The 17,594-nt window shown below is 60.7% G+C and overlaps 2 protein-coding genes across 2 annotated transcripts in view; both read left to right on the forward strand.

Moving 5' to 3' along the window:
• Positions 1–5,164, forward strand: part of VAC14 (VAC14 component of PIKFYVE complex) — a gene marked incomplete at both ends in the record, with an annotated part of 52,054 nt that extends 46,890 nt beyond the window's left edge. The window contains 5 exons of the mRNA XM_079541612.1: positions 240–414; positions 1,007–1,125; positions 2,681–2,760; positions 3,609–3,759; positions 5,002–5,164. Coding sequence (XP_079397738.1) covers positions 240–414; positions 1,007–1,125; positions 2,681–2,760; positions 3,609–3,759; positions 5,002–5,164 — 688 coding nt within the window. The remainder of the gene's footprint in view (positions 1–239; positions 415–1,006; positions 1,126–2,680; positions 2,761–3,608; positions 3,760–5,001) is intronic.
• A 2,255-nt stretch (positions 5,165–7,419) lies between these two features.
• MTSS2 (MTSS I-BAR domain containing 2) lies at positions 7,420–17,234 on the forward strand (the record flags this gene model as incomplete). Its single annotated transcript, XM_079541504.1, has 14 exons — positions 7,420–7,488; positions 10,096–10,157; positions 10,256–10,329; positions 11,220–11,304; positions 11,414–11,505; positions 12,426–12,500; positions 12,924–13,081; positions 13,163–13,270; positions 13,344–13,441; positions 13,825–14,035; positions 14,353–14,427; positions 14,634–14,810; positions 14,882–15,047; positions 16,480–17,234. 14 exons carry the CDS (start codon positions 7,420–7,422, stop codon positions 17,232–17,234), a joined length of 2,205 nt encoding a protein of 734 aa, XP_079397630.1.
• Between the last annotated feature and the right edge of the window lie 360 nt (positions 17,235–17,594).

Genomic DNA, 17,594 nt, shown 5'->3' on the forward strand with positions numbered 1-17,594 from the left:
AGAGCAGTGGGGCAGCTTATTGGGTGGTAGAGCTTTGTCCATGGACTTTGGGGTTTTGGCTCCAGCGGTGCCCAACTGCAAGTTCCTGTTGGTTGTGCTCTCTTCCTACGCATCCCCCACTCTCGGATGCAGCCCCAAAAGCTGGACCAGCCCTGGGTGTCCCCACATGTCACCCCTGCAGGAAGGATGTGATGTGATCCTTCCCCTCTTGTTTTTGTTTTCCCCTCTGTGACACACAGGCAGCTCTGTCTACTTCTGAATGCAGAGAACATCTTCCACTCCATGGCGGACATCCTGCTGCGGGAGGAGGACCTCAAGTTTGCCTCCACCATGGTGCACACACTGAACACCATCCTGCTCACCTCCTCTGAGCTCTTCCAGCTGAGGAACCAGCTGAAGGACCTGAGGACACCGGTATGAGCACCAGGTTTCCCACAGGGGGATGACAAGGGTGGCAGGGAGCTGAGAGCTCAGAGCCCAAGGCTGGAGCTGCAGGGACCAAATTGCTCCATTATACAGATGGAGAAACTGAGGCGTATGCAGATCCCCATGGGGTGTAGGGAGTGGCTGGAGGATGTGCCCACCTCCTGCTGTTCCCCCCTGTGCTGCAGGTTCTGTCCACAGCCTGTAAGCTGATCACAGCCCCTGAGCCCCCCAGCAGCTGCCAGCTCCCTCCCTGAACGCTCACGTGGGTGACAGCAAGTGGGCGTCCCACCACTCTGCAGCTGTTCCCCCTGCAAAACACCACGGTTCCCAGAGCAGCTGCAGCCCACCAGTAGTGGCAGGACCCCAGAATTTCCATCTTCCACCCCAAAACCATCTTCCAAGGGCTCTGAGCAGCACTGGTGCTGGGCGGTGGGGAAATATCCCTTTGTGTTGTGGCAGAGCTGGGACCAGCACTCGCAGGGCTGGGTGTGCAGTGGGTGCTGGGAGCATGGGGTGCTCTGTGCCGTGTCCCCGTTGCATTTCATCACCCCCATTCCACCGTGGTTTCCTCCTTCCCCAGGAGAGCCGCAACCTCTTCTGCTGCCTGTACCGCTCCTGGTGCCACAACCCAGTGACCACCGTGTCCCTCTGCTTCCTCACCCAGAACTACAAGCACGCCTACGACCTCATCCAGAAGTTGTATCCTTTGGGCTTTTGCTGGCTGGGGTATCTGGGGGGCTCAGAGCAGCAGCTGGGGACCCTCACCTCACCAGGGGCTGTATCCCCGTGCCAGCCACGTGGCAGCATGGTGACAGCACAGGGCAGTTTGCTCGGTGCCTGCCACCTCCCTTTCCCTTTTGTTTTGTTGTGGAGTGAGAAGAGGAAGGCAGTGGTGGCTGAGTGCTGACCCTGATCTGCCTTAGAGCAGGGGAGGCTCCCACACCTCCTTCCTCCCAGGAAGATGAGGCTGTAGCCTCCAGGACTGATGTCCAGTGACATGAGCAGAGCAGATGGTTTCTTTCCTTCTCCTTTTCCAGCTGCAGAACCCAGAGAAAGCCAAGCCCAGAGCATTCCAGGGGTCAGCAGTGCTGCCAGCTCACCTCCATTTGCTACAGGAGGCCAAACACTGATGTCCCAGCCATGCATCCCTCCTGGGGGTGGCAGCTCCTTGGAGCTGCTGCTTGGCTCACTGCAAACATGCCGCAGGAAGGAGAGGTGCAGTCCAAGCCGCCTCCCTTCCCCAAAATCCTGGCTCCTGCCCCACTGGCTGGGCTGCAGCTCTGTTGGCTCTGCACGGGGCACTGCGGGGCCTTCCCTGAGCCCACAACCCTGTCCTTGCTCTGCAGGCATTCTGGTGGAACGTAGAATCACAGAATCATCAAGGCTGGGAAAGACCCAAGTCCAAAGACCCCAAATCCAACCCCAGCCCACCCCCACCATTCCCACTGCTCACGTTCCTCAGTGCCACATCCCCACAGTTCTCAGACACACCCAGGGATGGGGACTCTTCCCTCTCCCTGGGTAGCTGTGCCACTGCCTCACTGCTCTTTTGGAGCAGCTGTTGTTCCTAACATCCACCCTGAACCTGCTCTGGAACAACTCAAGGACTTTACCTCCTGTAAACACGGCACAGGTTGAGTCGTGGAATCGTCTAAGTTGGAAAAGACCTTCAGGATCAGTTCCAACCATCAGTCTGGCTTCCTGAGTCCTGTCCCCAAACCACATCCCATTGTGCCACAGTGCACATCCCCTGGGTACTTCCAGGGTTAGGGACTCCACTAGTGGAGTCACAGTGAGACCCAGCACACACTGGGTCTGCATGTGGCAAGGCACAGTGCAGGAGGCAGACATTCCTATCCTTTCATAGTATTTAAAGGGGCTGTAAGAAGACAGGGAACAGACTGGTTATCAGGGCCTGTTGTGATGGGACAAGGGGAAATGGTTTCAAACTAAAATGAGATTTAGGCTGGAGCCAAGGAAGAAATTCTTTACACTCAGGGCGGTGAGGCGGTGGCACAGACTGCACACAGAGCTGGTGCTGCCCCATCCCTGCACACAGCCAAGGTCAGGGCATGGGGCTGTGAGCTCTGATGGAGCTGTGGGTGTCCCTGCTCAGTGCAGGGACTGCGAGCAGACGGCCTTTAGGGTCCCTTCCAGCTCAACCCATTCTGTGATTTGGGACCCCTCTGCCCCACACATCACTCTGCTGCTGGGCCACCCCCTGCCATGCTGCATCCTTAACAGCCACGCTCAGTGGGGACCTGGAGGTCACAGTGGACTTCCTCACCGAGGTGGATAAACTGGTGCAGCTCATCGAGTGCCCCATATTCACATGTAAGGCTCGGCCCCTTCCTTCCTCTCGGGTTTGCGCCGTGCACGGGGCGCTCGCTCTGCCAGCCCCTCCATCCCCTCCCCATGCTTCCCAGCAGCGCTGCGTGAGGAAATAGAGCAGAAGTTATCGGACTTCTCGCTGCTCAGCCCTCAGCTAGAGCTGCCCAATGTGGGTTATCAGAGCAAGTGGCCCTACAGAGTGATTGGGGGGGATTGGGGCACATGGCATGGACCTGTCACAACCCAGGGACACTGGTCCCCGAGGTCCACGCCTCATTTCCTCCCATGTGAGACATCCGTGTGTGTTGGTGGGTATGCACAGCTCTGAGTTGTTCCTTGAGGGTTCCCCACCTGCTTATCTTAACCTCTAGATTGTGGGGTTGGGGTCAGATGGGCATGGGGAGACATGGTGACAGGCTGGTGGCAGCAGATGGGAAGTGAGGTGAGGGTCAGGCTCATGGTGTTGGCTGGGGTCGTCTACATCAGGAGCTGGACTTGATGGTCCTTATGGGTCCCTTCCAACTTGGGGTATTCTTTGATCTCACGGCACGATCCCAAAGGGTGCAGGGAGTGACAAGTCCACGTGTTGCCAGGTGGCAGCCCTGCTGGCTTCTGCCCCGCTGGCTGGGCTGGCAGTGCCCAGGGAGCAGAGCGTTGGGCTGGGAGGTGCCATGGGGGAGGGATGCTGGGACCTCAGAGGTGCTCTTGGGGACACATGGAGGAGTTACTGCAGCGGGATCGCTGGTGCAACACCCCTCAAAATTGCAGCCATCCTGGCAGGTTGGGAGGAACCAGGAACAGTGGAAGCTGGGAGCAGAGTGCTTCACCATCCCCTTCCTCTCCTTTTGCAGACCTGCGCCTGCAGCTGCTGGACGTGAAGAACAACCCCTACCTGATCAAGGCACTCTATGGGCTGCTGATGCTGCTGCCCCAGAGCAGTGCCTTCCAGCTGCTGTCCCACCGCCTGCAGTGCGTCCCCAACCCCGAGCTCATGCAGAGCGCGTAAGTGCGGCGGGGATGCGCCCGGCGGCTCTCGCTTGGGGTTTTTTTGTCTATATTTGGTAACCCTGGGAGGGCTGCGCCTCATCCGCAGGCATTTGGCATCGGGGATGGAAAATTTCACTTTGTGGGGTCGCTATGGAAACAGGCAGAGCCACGGAGGACGAAGGAGCGAGGAGGCAGCTCCCAATGCATCCCCCCTTCGTCCGGGCACCCAAAGGCACGGTGACGCCTCGCCAGCAGGGACGGCTGTACTGCCCAGGGGCAGCTCTGCGGTGATGGTGACGGGGACGGAGATGGCCCCCTGTGCCCCCCCTGTGCTGCAGGATCGGGATTGCCACCCCCCATCCCTCTCCTTTTGGCACTCTGGGGCTCCACTGCTGGGCTTTGGCCATCCAGCCCTGGCTAACAAGCAGGGCCGTGCGCTCGCCGCGATGAAATCTCCGGAAAAAAGGAGTGCTTCTGAGCTGCACAGCTTTATGAATCCGACCCCCACCAGCTCCACTGCTCTGCTGTCAGCTCATCCCCCAGGCTGGCTTTTATCCCTACCGCTGCAGGGCTGGAGCTGGTGCCCACCGCCCTGCTCCTAATTGGTGGGGCAGGGAGGGGGCCGTGTGTTGGCCCCCCCGCCGTGATCCCCCCTCCCTCTCCTCCCACAGCAGCCGGGTTTTCAGAGCGATCCGAGCTGTCAGCCAGCTCGAGCATCTGATTAACGCTGACCTACATTCCTCCAAACACCGGAGGCTGCTTTCATAACGGCGAGCCCGGGGCAGCTGAGTGTGGTGGGGACGCCCCTTGTCCCCCCGCCCCACCGAAACATCAGAGAATTCGGGTTTCTTTCTCCTAAAACCAAAGAGAGGCAAGACGGGGCTCTCGCATCCTGGGGTTGGGGTTCCGGATGTGTGTGTCCTCTTCTTTATCCCTTCCTTCCCCTGCTCATCATAGAGTCACTAAGGTTGGAAGAGACCCCTCAGACAACCCAAGTTTGACCCCAGCCCACCCCCACCGTGCCCACTGACCACATCCCCACTGCTCTAGGACATCCCAAGGCACAGTGACTCCCCCCCATCCTCGGGCAGCTGTGCCACTGCCTCACTGCTCTTCTGAAGGAAAACCTTTTCGCCAACACCCAGCCCTCTGGAACTGCATCTCCTGCCTCTGCAGGAGGGAACCACCTCTCTTAGAGGCTGCGCCCGTTGGCTCAGCACCGTGTGTTGGATGCCCACATCCCTTCTCTCCCCGCAGGGACGGCAGCAGGACGAGCACGAGCTCCCGCAGGCCAGCATCCTCCACCATCGACTACACGGAGCTGCTGCAGCACTTTGACAAGGTCCAGAGCAAACACCTGGAAGTGCGGCACCAGCGAGCGGGGCGGGCAGAGCAGCCGGAGCGACGCGTCGTGCTCTGAGCACGGGGACAAGGGAACACGGACCAGGGCCTGGGGACAGCGGAAACGCCGGTGCTTTTAGGGCAGAGGGTGCGGGGGTTTTCCCCTCTGTGTCAGTGTGGGGGACCCCAGGCTGTGCCCGGCGTCGTGCTTGGAAGCTGCGGGAGGAGAGGGAGCAGGGAAGGCACGGTGTCTTCTCTTGCAATAGGGTGAGCAGACTTTGCTTCGCTAATGCCTTCCCCGTGACCGTCAGCTGAGTGCCCGGCCTCCTGCCAGCGGGACCGGAGGGGAAGAAACGCATGGGGAAGGGAAGGAGGGAGCAAAGTGGGTCCTCCCCACTGGGAAGGGAGCGGGGCAGCATCCCGGCACCCCGAGCCCCTCTTTCTTAGCCAGAGGCTCAGCCTCATCCCAGTGCCGGGCGGAGGAGAGCCCTCGCTCCACGCATCCCTTCTTTGTTCCTATCCTAAGCTCCCTGCCATCAAATAAAAAGAACGATGCAGAGCAGCCTTGTCGTGCCTTCCCCGGGCTGCTCCATCCTTGTAGTGCTGGGGTTCCCAACCAGACCCATCCAGGCCCAGAAGCCAGAATCCTCCCCAGGCTGCATATGGGGTCCCTGCTGCGGCCCTGCCACGCTGGCCCTTAGGCTGGACCCCTTCCAGCGTTTCTCCACCCCAAGTGGGAAAAAGCAGCCGGAATTCTTCCCAGCCGCGCTCATGGAACCGCAGCGCAGTGACAGGCATTTTCCTGGCCCCAAAACAACCAGGGTGAAGCCAGCATCCAGGGACCATGCAGTGGGCGGCTGCATTTTCGGGGTCTAATCTGCATTCCCGTCCCTCTCCCAGAGCATTTCGGGCCCTCACCTGATCCCGGGGAGGGGGCTGGAGGAATGCAGAGGGTTTTTATGGCCCCCAGCCTGTTTATGGCTCTGGCAGCGGGTTCCCCAGGCAGCCCCGCTCCGAGCTGCTTTGGATGGGATCACGACATTCCTGGCATTCCCGGGAAAGGGCTTTCCAAACCCGGTCATGGCGGGTTAACTTTAAAAGCCGTCCCCTCCAGGATGGGGCAGCTGGGTTCCTCCAGCCCTCTGCCACTGCTTGGGGTGCAGAGGGAACATTGGGACGCTGCCATGTGTCACCTGCCACCACCACCCCCAAAGGGACGGCTCTACAGGGAGAAATTCCAGCCCTAATAGTTTCCTTGTGGACGGTTCTTGCCCAGTGCTGGCTGGAGGAGCAGCGCAGTGCCACTGGGACATTGGGGTGGTGGCTTTGTGGCAATAGGATCTTGTTGGCTGCGTGCTGTGACCGGGTTGCAGCTCGGGAGACCCCCCAGATCTCAGCTGGGGTTGAGGACTGTCCCGCAGAGCCCCAACAGTTCCCCCAGCATCCTCAAAGCACCCCTTGGGTTCCCGTGGTGTTACCCCTGAGCAGGTAGCTGTGTGCCCCTGCGCCTCCCGTCCTCAGCGTCCCTTTGGATCCCAGTGCTCCACCCCCAGCGATCCCACAGTTGCTTCCTGGGGTCTCCATGCAGTGCAGCACTGCCCTTAGAGCATCCCAAAGCAACCCCACGTACCCCCATCCTTGGCATCCCCCAAGCATATCTATAAGGCCCAGCACTGAACCCCCAAGAGCTGCATCCCCAGCCCCCCCAGCAGCTCAGGGTGCGACCTCCTGCACCCCCAATCCTTGGTACCCCCTAAGCATCGCCATCCCCATCTCCCCCCATCCTTGGCCCCAGAGGATACTGCACCCCTGCAGCTGTTTTGCAGGGTTGCTCCAAACCCCTATGCACTGCCCTTGGGACACCCCCGCGTCTCCCCCGTACCTGCACCCCCGAGCATCCCTCGGAAACGCGTTCCCAACTCAACCAACCCACTCGCTGCCCCAAAACCCCCCGCATCCCTCGGGTGCTCCGTCTGCCACCCTCCTGTCTTCTCCCCCCCCCTCCTTCCCTCCCCAAACCTCAGCATCCCCAAACCCACCCACCCTCCCCTCCCTCCCCCAGACCCCGGGCAGCGCATGTGCCGCCGCAGATCCCGCCCCTCTCCGCCCCGCTCCGCCGCCGCCCCGGGCTCCGAGCTCCGCTCTCCGTTCTCCCATCCGTTCCTCTCCGTTCCTCCGCCGTCGGGGCCCGCTGAGCCCGGCGGGTGCCCTCGGAGGCGATGCCTTTCCCGGCCCCTCCGCGCCGCCCCGACCCCCCCGCCGCCCCCCGCCGCTGAGCCTGGCCCCGACGAGGCCTCCCCCGGCGGCGCCGCCCGCCCCGGGGCTGCCGCAGCGATGGAGACGGCGGAGAAGGAGTGCGGAGCCCTCGGTGGGCTCTTCCAGGCCATCATTAACGACATGAAGGTAGGGTCCCCCCCTCCCCAACCCCCCACTCCGAACCCGACGGTCGCCGGGCAGCGTTTCCCGTCCTCACCGGGGGGCGGCGGGCACGGGGAGAGCACCGGGAGCCGGGATCCGGCACCGGGCGGCCGCCTGAGCCCAAACATCAACACCGGATCGGGACCGGAGCCCCAGACCGGATTATCGGAGCTCTAAACCGAGAAGCGGAGCTCCGATATCAGCCCCGGATCGGTTACCCGAGCTCCATACCGGGCACCCGGAGCCCCAAACCGGGCATCCAAAGCTCCGAACCAGGCATCGGAGCCCCGTCATCGGCCCCAGATCGGTACCGGAGCTCCAAACCTGGCGCTCGGAGCCCCGACATCAGCCTTGGATCGGTACCGGAGCTCCATATCGGCACTCGGAGCCCCAAACCGGGTTAACGTAGCTCTAAATCGGGCACCTGGAGCTCCGAACCGGGAACGCTGATCCCGACATCAGCCCCTGATCTGTTACCGGAGCCCCATACCGGGCACCCGGACCTCGACATCAGCCCCGGATCGCTTACCGGAGCCCCGCAGCCCCCTACGGCGTTCACCGCACCGAGGGGAGCGCAAAGATTCACCCCCCCCCCCCCCCCACCTCCGGTTCCCCCATCCCGTTTTACTGCTGGGCGTGTGGGGGAGGGATGAGGTGGGGGGGAGGGGGGAGAAGGTTTATTTTTCTATATTTTTTTCAATGATTTTCAATCGGGGGCGGGGGGGTGGGAATGGGGGCTCTTCCGAGTGCTGAGCTTAGCGGGTCCGGCGGTGCCCCCGCGTTGGGCTGCAGCTCCCGGAGGCAGAGCCTCGTCCTCCTCCTCCTCCTCCTCCTCCTCTTCTTCCTCCTGCTCGGCTCCTCACTGCAGCCCGGCCAGACAATGCTGTCATTGCCAGAACAGAGGAGGGGGATAAAAAGATAAATAAATAAATAAAAGCTTCCCTGAGAAAGGGATTAACCCTTCGGGGGCCGGTGGTGTCTGGGGAGGGGGGTGGTGGGAGAGAGCTCCCGAGGGAGGAAATCTCATTATTATTATTATTACAAGGGTGATGGGGTGATCCTCATGGGGCAGAAGGGGGTTTGGAGTCCCTGGCTCAGCCTGAGCTCTGATCATGGATCGCCCTGTGCCTCAGTATCCCCGTTCTGCCCATGGGCTTAACCAGCCTGCAGCCACCATCCCCGTGCTGGTGACAGTAGGGACCCCAACTCTATGGGGCCGGGAGCTCCTCGCCGTGACAGCGAGCTGGATTCATTCCTGGGATGGGTGATCGTTTTTCCTTTTGGTGGAAAAGGCTGAAAAAAAGGAAGGAAAAAAGACAACGTGCTACGACAACAGCTCTGCTCGCACCAGGCGCCATAGGGCCCTATGGGTGCTGCTTCTCTGTCCCCAGTGTTGTCACCACGTGGGGTCCCGGTGGCCACAGGATGGGGATGGGTAATTGCAGCCAGCATTTGAACACAGCGATGCTCCCACGTGGGGCCAAGGCAAAAGGATCTCATCTTGGTGGCAGCGGGGACATCAGTGGCTTTTTGGCACCGGTTGGTGGCTTCAGGGAGGAGGACAGTGGAGCCTCGTGATGGTCTCCGGGTTTCTTCCCAATGCCTTTCCCCTGCTGTGCAGCGTCCCCAGGTGACCTTGGCGTGTCCTTGTCCCCAGTGTTGCCCTTGTCTCCATCGTCCTCACCCCTGTCCTGGTGTCACTGAGGGATGGGGATGTGCCCGGTGGACGGGGCATGGAGGTGGGCATGGGGACGTGGTCCCCAGCCACGATGGCTGTCCCCGTGGGCCTACCAGAAGCAGAGGGATGTCACACACCGAGCAACACGCTCCACGGATGGCTTCCTTATGGACATGGGACTTTTGTAGCCTCCAAAGCACTGCTGGATCAGCCCTGCTCCCCACCCACACCAGCTGTCCCCAAATGAGACAGAGGTGCCACCAAGGCTCACCTCCAGGGTCTTTGCAAGCCCCAACGCCTCCATCGGGTGGTGCCCTCATCAGGACAGTGGGATGGCTTTGCCTGGATGGTGGCACTGGGACCAGCCTCACCGAGATGGTGGCATCAGGATGGCCTCGCCGGGGTGGTGACATTGGGCTGGCACCAGGACTTGCTGCATGGCGCTGGGATGACCTCACCGAGGTGGCACCAGGATTGACCTCACCAGGAGGACATTAGGACTGGCTTCTCTAGATGGTGGCACTGGGATGGCCTCGACGTGTGATGGCACCAGGATTAGCCTTGCTGGGATGGCACTGGGATGGCCTTACTGGGACCAGTATGAGACCTCACTGGGACGGCTCCTCCTCGTGACAGTGGCACAGGGATGGCATCACCAAGAGGACGCCGGGACTGGTTTTGCTGGGATGGCACTGGGATGCTTCCCCAGCACCGGCGACCTGTCCCTGTCCCTTCTGCTTCCTCCACCCCTGAGATGAAGGCATCACCGAGACTGGAAAGGGGCAAACCAGGAAGGATGAGGGTGGTGGAGGGCAGGGGCCGTGCTCAGAGCCATCAGAGATGCCACCCCACGGGGGCAGCGTGGGGGCTCTGCCCGAGGCTCGGGGTCTGACCACTGCCTTCCCCTCTTGCAGAGCTCCTACCCCATCTGGGAGGACTTCAACTCGAAGGCCACCAAGCTGCACTCCCAGCTCAGGTGAGTGGTCTGGACGGTGCCACCAGGCACCCTGCTGGCAGTGTCCCCATACCCACGGGGTGACAGCAGCACTGAGCTCCACGTCCCTCTCCCTGCAGGACCACGGTGCTGGCTGCGGTCGCCTTCCTGGATGCCTTCCAGAAAGTGGCTGACATGGCCACCAACACTCGAGGTAGGGTCCCCCTGCAGGATGTCCCCGGATAGGATGTCCCCCGTGCTGTGGAGCGTCTCCCAGTGTGACAAATTGCACATCTCCCTTCCCTGCGAGATGTGGGGTCCCTCTCGAGCGCTGTGTCCCTGTGCAGGCTCTGCGTGTCACCGCTTGGTTGTGCCAAGCAGATGGTCCGGGGCTGTTTTGCAGACTGGCGGCATCCAGGGCCATCTGGAGCCGTGCGGGAGGAGGAGGTGGAGAAGGAGGAGGAGGAGGAGGAGGAAGGCAGCAGCTTGAGCCACAAGCAGATTTGTCTCCAAACCCAGTGGCCCACTGCACTGGGAGGGATTAGGGCACTGGGGGATGGCAGGGAGACACCCGGCTCTGGGCAGGGGACAAAGTTTGGGGCAACCCCGCTGCGGTGGGATGAAGGCTGTAATGTCCCACTGGTGGCTGAGGACGTGGGGCTGGAGGTGTCCCTGCCTGTGGGGGTGTGGAATCGGATTAGGGGTAGGAGGAGAGCTGGGAGGAGGAGGATTAAGGGATGCCCTGCGTGTGGGGGCTGAGGGCTGTGCTGGGGGCGATGCGGAATCCCTGGCTGCCCGGGGGTCAACGCTTGGGGCTTTTGGGGCAGAGACTGCCCGGCCTGCGGGACGGGATCGCTGATGGCCACCGGGGTTTGCAGCAGTGCCACCGCGTGGCCGTCCTTAGGCTTCAGAGTGAACGCGTCCCACCCATCAGCCCGGGGGGACAAATAGGGGTGAGTTCGCAGAGCAGAGTTAACGATCGAGGGGCCGGCCGGCCATTCATCTGGCGGGTTTGGCCTGGGAAAACGCTGCCCACCCCCATCCCGGTGCCCAAACGCGACCGTCCCCATCCCTGCGCTCAGCGGGGTCCCGTTCTCCCCCAAGGCGCCACGAGGGACATCGGCTCCGCGCTGACCCGTATGTGCATGCGGCATCGCAGCATCGAGGCCAAGCTCCGGCAGTTCACCAAGTAGGTGCCGCCATCGGGGATGTGAGGAGGCCGGGCTCAGCCCTCGCCCCGCTCCCCTCCCTCCCCAGCCCCCCACTCCATCTTTTTTTCTTGTTTCCCCCCATCCCAGTGCCCTGATGGAGAGCCTGATCAACCCTTTGCAGGACAGAATTGAGGACTGGAAGAAAACTGCCAACCAGTTGGACAAGGACCACGCAAAAGGTTGGGATGGCGTGGCGTGGCATGGGATGAGACAAGAGGGATGGATGAGTTGGGATGGGATAGAATGGAACAGGATGGGATGGGTTGGAATAGAATGGGGTAGGACATGATGGGATGGCGTGCTGGGAAGGGATGGGATGAAAAGGGACGTGGCAGGATGGGATGGAATGGAATGGAGTAGAATGGAATAGGACAGGATAGAATGGAATGGAGTGGGATGGGATGGGATGGGATGGGATGGGATGGGATGGGATGGGATGGGATGGGATGGGATGGGATGGGATGGGATGGGAGGGAATGGTATAAGTTGGAATGGAATGGGAAGTGATGGGATGGGATAGGATGGAATGAAATGGAATGATGGAATGTGATAAGATGGGATGGGATAGGATAGGATAGGATAGGATAGGATAGGATAGGATAGGATAGGATAGGATAGGATAGAATGGAATGGAATGGAATGGAATGGAATGGAATGGAATGGAATGGAATGGGAAGTAATGGCATGGGATGGGATGTAGTGGAATGGAATTAAATGGATTGGGACATGATGGGATGTGATAGGATGGAAGGGAATGAGACATGATGGGCTGGGATGAAATGGGATGGTAAGGAATGAAATGGAATTGAATGGGATGTGATGAGAAGGAATGGGACAAGATGGGATGGAATAGAATAGAATGGGATGTGATGGGGGGGCGTGAGACAAGATGGAATGGAATGGGACATGATGAGATGGGATGGGATAGGATTAAATGGAATGAGATGGGGTGGGAGAGGGTGGAGTGGAATAGAATGGATGTAATGGGGTGGAATAGAATGAGACATGACAAGATGGGATTGGATGGGACTGGACAGGACAGATCTGTGCCAGGAGGGATGCTTGGGTCCCACCCCATCACAGTGCCCTGTGCCCACAGAGTACAAGCGAGCCCGCCACGAGATCAAGAAGAAATCCTCTGACACACTCAAGCTGCAGAAGAAGGCTCGTAAGGGTCAGCTGGGTGAGGGTTTGGGGTGGGGGTGCGGGGAGACCTTGGCTGTCGTTTCACACGTTCTCTCTCTGTCTCCTTCTCTTTTCCTCCCCTCCACATCCTTCCCGCAGAGCTGCTGGGTAAGTGAAGTGCTGCCCCCACCCCGGCCCCACTCTGCTTCCTTATCTGTGTCTCCCCTTGGGACTGGGTGAAGCCAAACCCTGCCCCATCCCCAGGTTTCCCCCTTTGCTGAGGGCTGTCCCGTCTGTCTGTCTGTCTGTCCGTCTGTCCGTCCGTCCATCCGTGCAGCCCTGCTTTTAGCCTAGCTCAGCTCACGGCCCCTCGGTGACATCCCCATCCGTGGGGACGGTACCCCATCCATCTGCAGCTCAGTAGGGGCTCATCCATGGGGATATGGGGCTGATGTCACCTCATCCCCCGCAGGGAAAGGGGACCTGCAGCCCCAGCTGGACAATGCGCTGCAGGACGTCAATGACATGTACCTGCTGCTGGAGGAGACGGAGAAGCAGGCGGTGCGCAAGGCGCTCATCGAGGAGCGGGGCCGCTTCTGCACCTTCATCACCTTCCTGCAGCCCGTGGTGGTGAGTCCTGGGATCCCGCAGGGGTTCTGGGGTCCCCACGTCACCTGGGAGGCTGACGCTGTCTCACTTGTCCGGCTGCAGAACGGGGAGCTCACCATGCTGGGGGAGATCACCCACTTGCAGGGCATCATCGACGACCTGGTGGTGCTCACCGCCGAGCCCCACAAGCTGCCCCCTGCCAGCGAGCAGGTCAGTGTGTGGGCTACTCGGGGTTATGGGGGGTGAGTGCCGCCTGGGGGGCTCCAACCCCTCCTTGCCGCAGGTGATCAAGGACCTGAAGGGCTCCGACTACAGTTGGTCCTACCAGACCCCTCCATCGTCGCCCAGCAGCTCCAGCTCCCGCAAATCGAGCATGTGCAGGTGCGTCGTTCACCCTGGAGCCAAATGGTGGCCCTCGGGTCCCCAGTAGCACAGAGGAACTGGTGTTGGGGCAGGGAGAAGGATGGGCATGGGGCAGTAGTGTTGGGGAGATGGGGATGGGTTGGTGGCCAAGTGCATGCCCCCTCCCTGGCTTTTGGGGAAGATGTAGGGTGCATGGGGCTCACCAGCATGCCCCCTGTCCCCATCCCCGGGGGTGGCACCCTCGTTCCTCGTTTCCCCAGCCATGCTCTGTCCTCGAGTGGGATGATGGGGATGCACCGCCTGCTCTGTCCCCACAGACGCACGTGCCAAACCTGTGTCTCAAACTGTCCTTTCCTTCCTTTGTCCTCCTGCTGCCCCTCGCGTCCCGCGTGCCCCCCCAGCAGTGTCAGCAGTGCCAAGGGTGGCCTCCCGTGGCCCGGGGGGGCTCAGACCTGCTCACCAAGCTCCACCTATCGCTACCGCAGCCTGGCCCAGCCGGCCAGCGCCGGCACGCGCCTCTCCAGCGTCTCCTCGCACGACTCCGGCTTCATCTCCCAGGATGCTGCCTACTCCAAACCGCCCTCCCCGATGCCCTCAGACATCACCAGCCAGGTACAGTGGGCACGGAAGGGGATGATGCTCCTGGGCCTCGGTTTCCCCATCTGTAGAATGGGCACAGTGCACCAGTTCTCAGCCCCATGTCGAGAAAACAGACTGTTTCCAAACTGCCTCAACCTTTTAATGAGCCGATTGGTAGCATCCCCAGAAAAGTGCTTTCCCTTCACCCTGCAACCTCCCTGGTACCAAGAATGCTCCAGGGACCCAGGTGGTGCTGATGTTGCCAGAGGTGCAGCTCTATGGCACCGGCTCACCGGCTCTGTTCTCTCCTCCTGCACTCTCTGCTGTTCCTGGATTGTTGGGCATGGCAGAAGTCCTCCAGCTCAGCGTCCTCAGAGGCCTCAGAGACGTGCCAGTCGGTCAGCGAGTGCAGCTCCCCCACCTCGGTGAGTCCTCAGTCTCTCAGAGCACAGCAGTGGAGACTTCATCATCCTCCTCTTCCTCTCCTCCCCAAGAGGCGTTCCCCCATGGGGCAGAGCGTCCCAGGCCGGTGCCACTCCCACCTTGAAGGACGAATGCCAAAAGGTCCCCAAACTTACGCCTCCCTATTCCCCACACCCCATTTTCCCCACTGTTGCCTTGTTGTTTGCAGGATTGGTCCAAGGCCAGCCCCTATGACCAGCCCATGGTCAGCACCCTACAGCGACGAAAGGACCGCGTGGAGCACCTGCGGGAAGCCGAGATGGGCTCAGCCAGCAGCGCGTACCCGGCCATGGGTAGTGAGGATGCTCCCAGGCCCCGAATGTCACCAGCCACCATTGCAGCCAAGGTAGTGGTTGTGGTGATGGGTCGTGGGGCCCGAGGATTCCCTTGGGGTGCTGACAATCCTTGTCCCCACAGCATGGCGAGGAGGTGTCCCCCGCTGCCAGCGACCTGGCCATGGTGCTCACACGGGGGCTGAGCCTGGAGCACCAGAAGAGCAGCCGGGACTCGCTGCAGTACTCCAGTGGCTACAGCACGCAGACCACCACCCCATCTTGCTCTGAGGACACCATCCCTTCCCAAGGTACTCAGTGGGGCATCCCATACACCATCCCTTCCAAGGAGCTCAATAGGGCATCCCATACACCATCCCTTCCAAGGTACTCAACAGGGCATCCCATACACCATCCCTTCCAAGGAACTCAACAGGGCATCCCATACACCATCCCTTCCAAGGAACTCAACGGGGCATCCCATACACCATCCCTTCCAAGGAACTCAACGGGGCATCCCACAGAGGGTGGGAGGAGGCGGAGGCAGCTTTCCATGGCACCGTTGACACCTGTGGGCACTGAGCTGATGCCTTCTCCATGTTTCGTATGCCCACAGCGCTGTTCCCACCCAGTCATTCCACTCCCATTGCAAAGCATTTCACATTTCCCAAGTGAGAGTGTGTCAATCCCGCTGGCCCTGCATGGGACGGGGTGCCCTGGTTGTGTTGAAGGATTGGGGTGCGTTGCATTGTTGTTGGGATTACAGCCTGGAGTGGGACGCTGTGGGCTGGTGGCCACAATGAAGAACTGCTGGTGTAGGATCAGGCTGTGGGTGTGGGTTTAGGGCCAGTGCTGGGCAAACTGGGATGTGTGTATTGGGATCTCGGTGTGTGTAGTGTCATGGCACACAGGAAAGGAAACAACAGGTTGAACTGAGCATTGTGTGGGGTTGATGGTGTGGTGTAATGGTGGTGATGATGGCCAGTGGTTGGGATGGCACAAAGTGATGTGGTCAGAGGCTGAGGAACCACTGAGACACTTGGGGTTGGGTTGGCTGCAAGTGTGTTGTGATGACAGCGATTGGGGCGGCTGTGATTGCATTGCAGTGGGGATGCTTGGGTTTAGCTTTGGTTGTGGGATGGTTGAGCCCAGTTGCAATGGTGACAGCTAAGTTTGTAATCACATTTTGGTGGAGATGGTTGGGCCTGGTTGCAGTCAGGTTGCGATGGTTGAGTTTGCAGTTATGGGATGGCGATGGCTAGGACTGGTTGAGGTGGTGAGGCACTGGCACAGGCTGTCCAGAGAAGCTGCGGTTGCCCCATCCCTAGAGGTTCTCAGGGACAGGTTGGAAGGGGCTTTGGGCAGCTGGTCCATGGGAGATGTCCTGGCTCTCAGCATGGATATGGAATTGGGTGGTCTTTAAGGTCTCTTCCAACCCAAGCCATTCCATGATGCTGTGACAACTCTGACTGTGGTTGCCTTGCAATGGGGTTGGTTGGGTTTGCTTGTGCTCACGTGATGGCGTCAGCACGGGGCTGGCTGCTGTCAAGTCATTGGGGTCGGTTGTGGTGGTGTTAGGCTGGTATTGATTGGGGTGGGTTGTGCTGGCACTGCAGTGCTGCCCATTGGTTTGGCACTGACCATGCTGTGACAGCAGCAGCAGTGTTTTGAGGCTGCAGTTGGGCTTGACATCTTCATCAGGCCTCCCATCACCTCCTTGGCCTAACCCCGCATCATCCCCAGGTTCTGACTACGACTGCTACTCGGTGAACGGCGACGTGGAGTGCGACCCTCAGAGCGACTTCGACAAATCCTCAACCATCCCTCGCAACAGCAACATCGCCCAGAACTACCGCCGTATGATCCAGACCAAGCGGCCCGCCTCCACCGCCGGGCTGCCCAGCGGCACCAACCTGCCGGCCGGCAGCACCCCTGGGGTGGCCACCATCCGCCGCACGCCCTCCACCAAACCCTCGGTCCGCCGTACCCTGTCCAACGCTGGCCCCATCCCCATCCGCCCACCCATCGTCCCCGTCAAGACCCCAACGGTGCCCGATTCACCCGTCTACGCCGGCCCGGCGCGGGTGGGCAGCGAGGAGTGCGTGTTTTACGCCGAGGATGCCTCACCCAACCCAATGGATTTTGCCAAAGCGTCACCCAAACGCTTGAGCCTCCCCAACGCTGCCTGGGGCGGTGGCGTGGCCGAGATCTCGGTGTACGCCGGGGCGGCGCATCCAATGGCCGCTGACGAAGAGGAGGACCAGCAGTTGGCCGCCAACCGGCACAGCTTGGTGGAGAAGATCGGCGAGCTGGTGGCTGGTGCCCACGCTCTGGGAGAAGGCCAATTCCCCTTTCCCACCGCGTTGGAGGAGACCCCCGCGCCGCCCCCGGCGCCCGCCATGGACCCCCCGGCCGAAGACATGCTGGTGGCCATCCGGCGCGGCGTGCGCCTGCGCAGGACCGTCACCAACGACAGGTCGGCGCCGCGGATATCGTGATGACGCCCACGGGGACATGGGAACGACGGACGACGGGGCGGGCGATGCCGGGACCCCGGGGTGCAGGGGACCCCTGGCTGCAGCGGGCGCAGCCCCAAGCGTCCTCACACTCGTGATCACTTCCTGTTGTTCTTTCTCCTCCTCTTTTGCTCCCCTTCCTCCCTTTTTTGATTTCTTCTGTTCATTCAGTTGTGCACTCTTTTCTCGCGCTCGTTACCTGTGCTCTCTCCATTCTCTTCTGGCTCTTTTCTCTCCATCTCTCCCTCTCCACTGTCTCAAAGTTCTCTGCTCTATCCGTCCTTGAGCTCTCTCTCACCCCCTACATCATCTCCCTCACCTTGTTTTACTCTTTCCTTCTTG

The sequence above is a fragment of the Tetrao urogallus genome (genome assembly GCF_951394365.1).
Source record: "Tetrao urogallus genome assembly, chromosome: 12".
In the NCBI taxonomy this organism is placed as follows: domain Eukaryota; kingdom Metazoa; phylum Chordata; class Aves; order Galliformes; family Phasianidae; genus Tetrao; species Tetrao urogallus.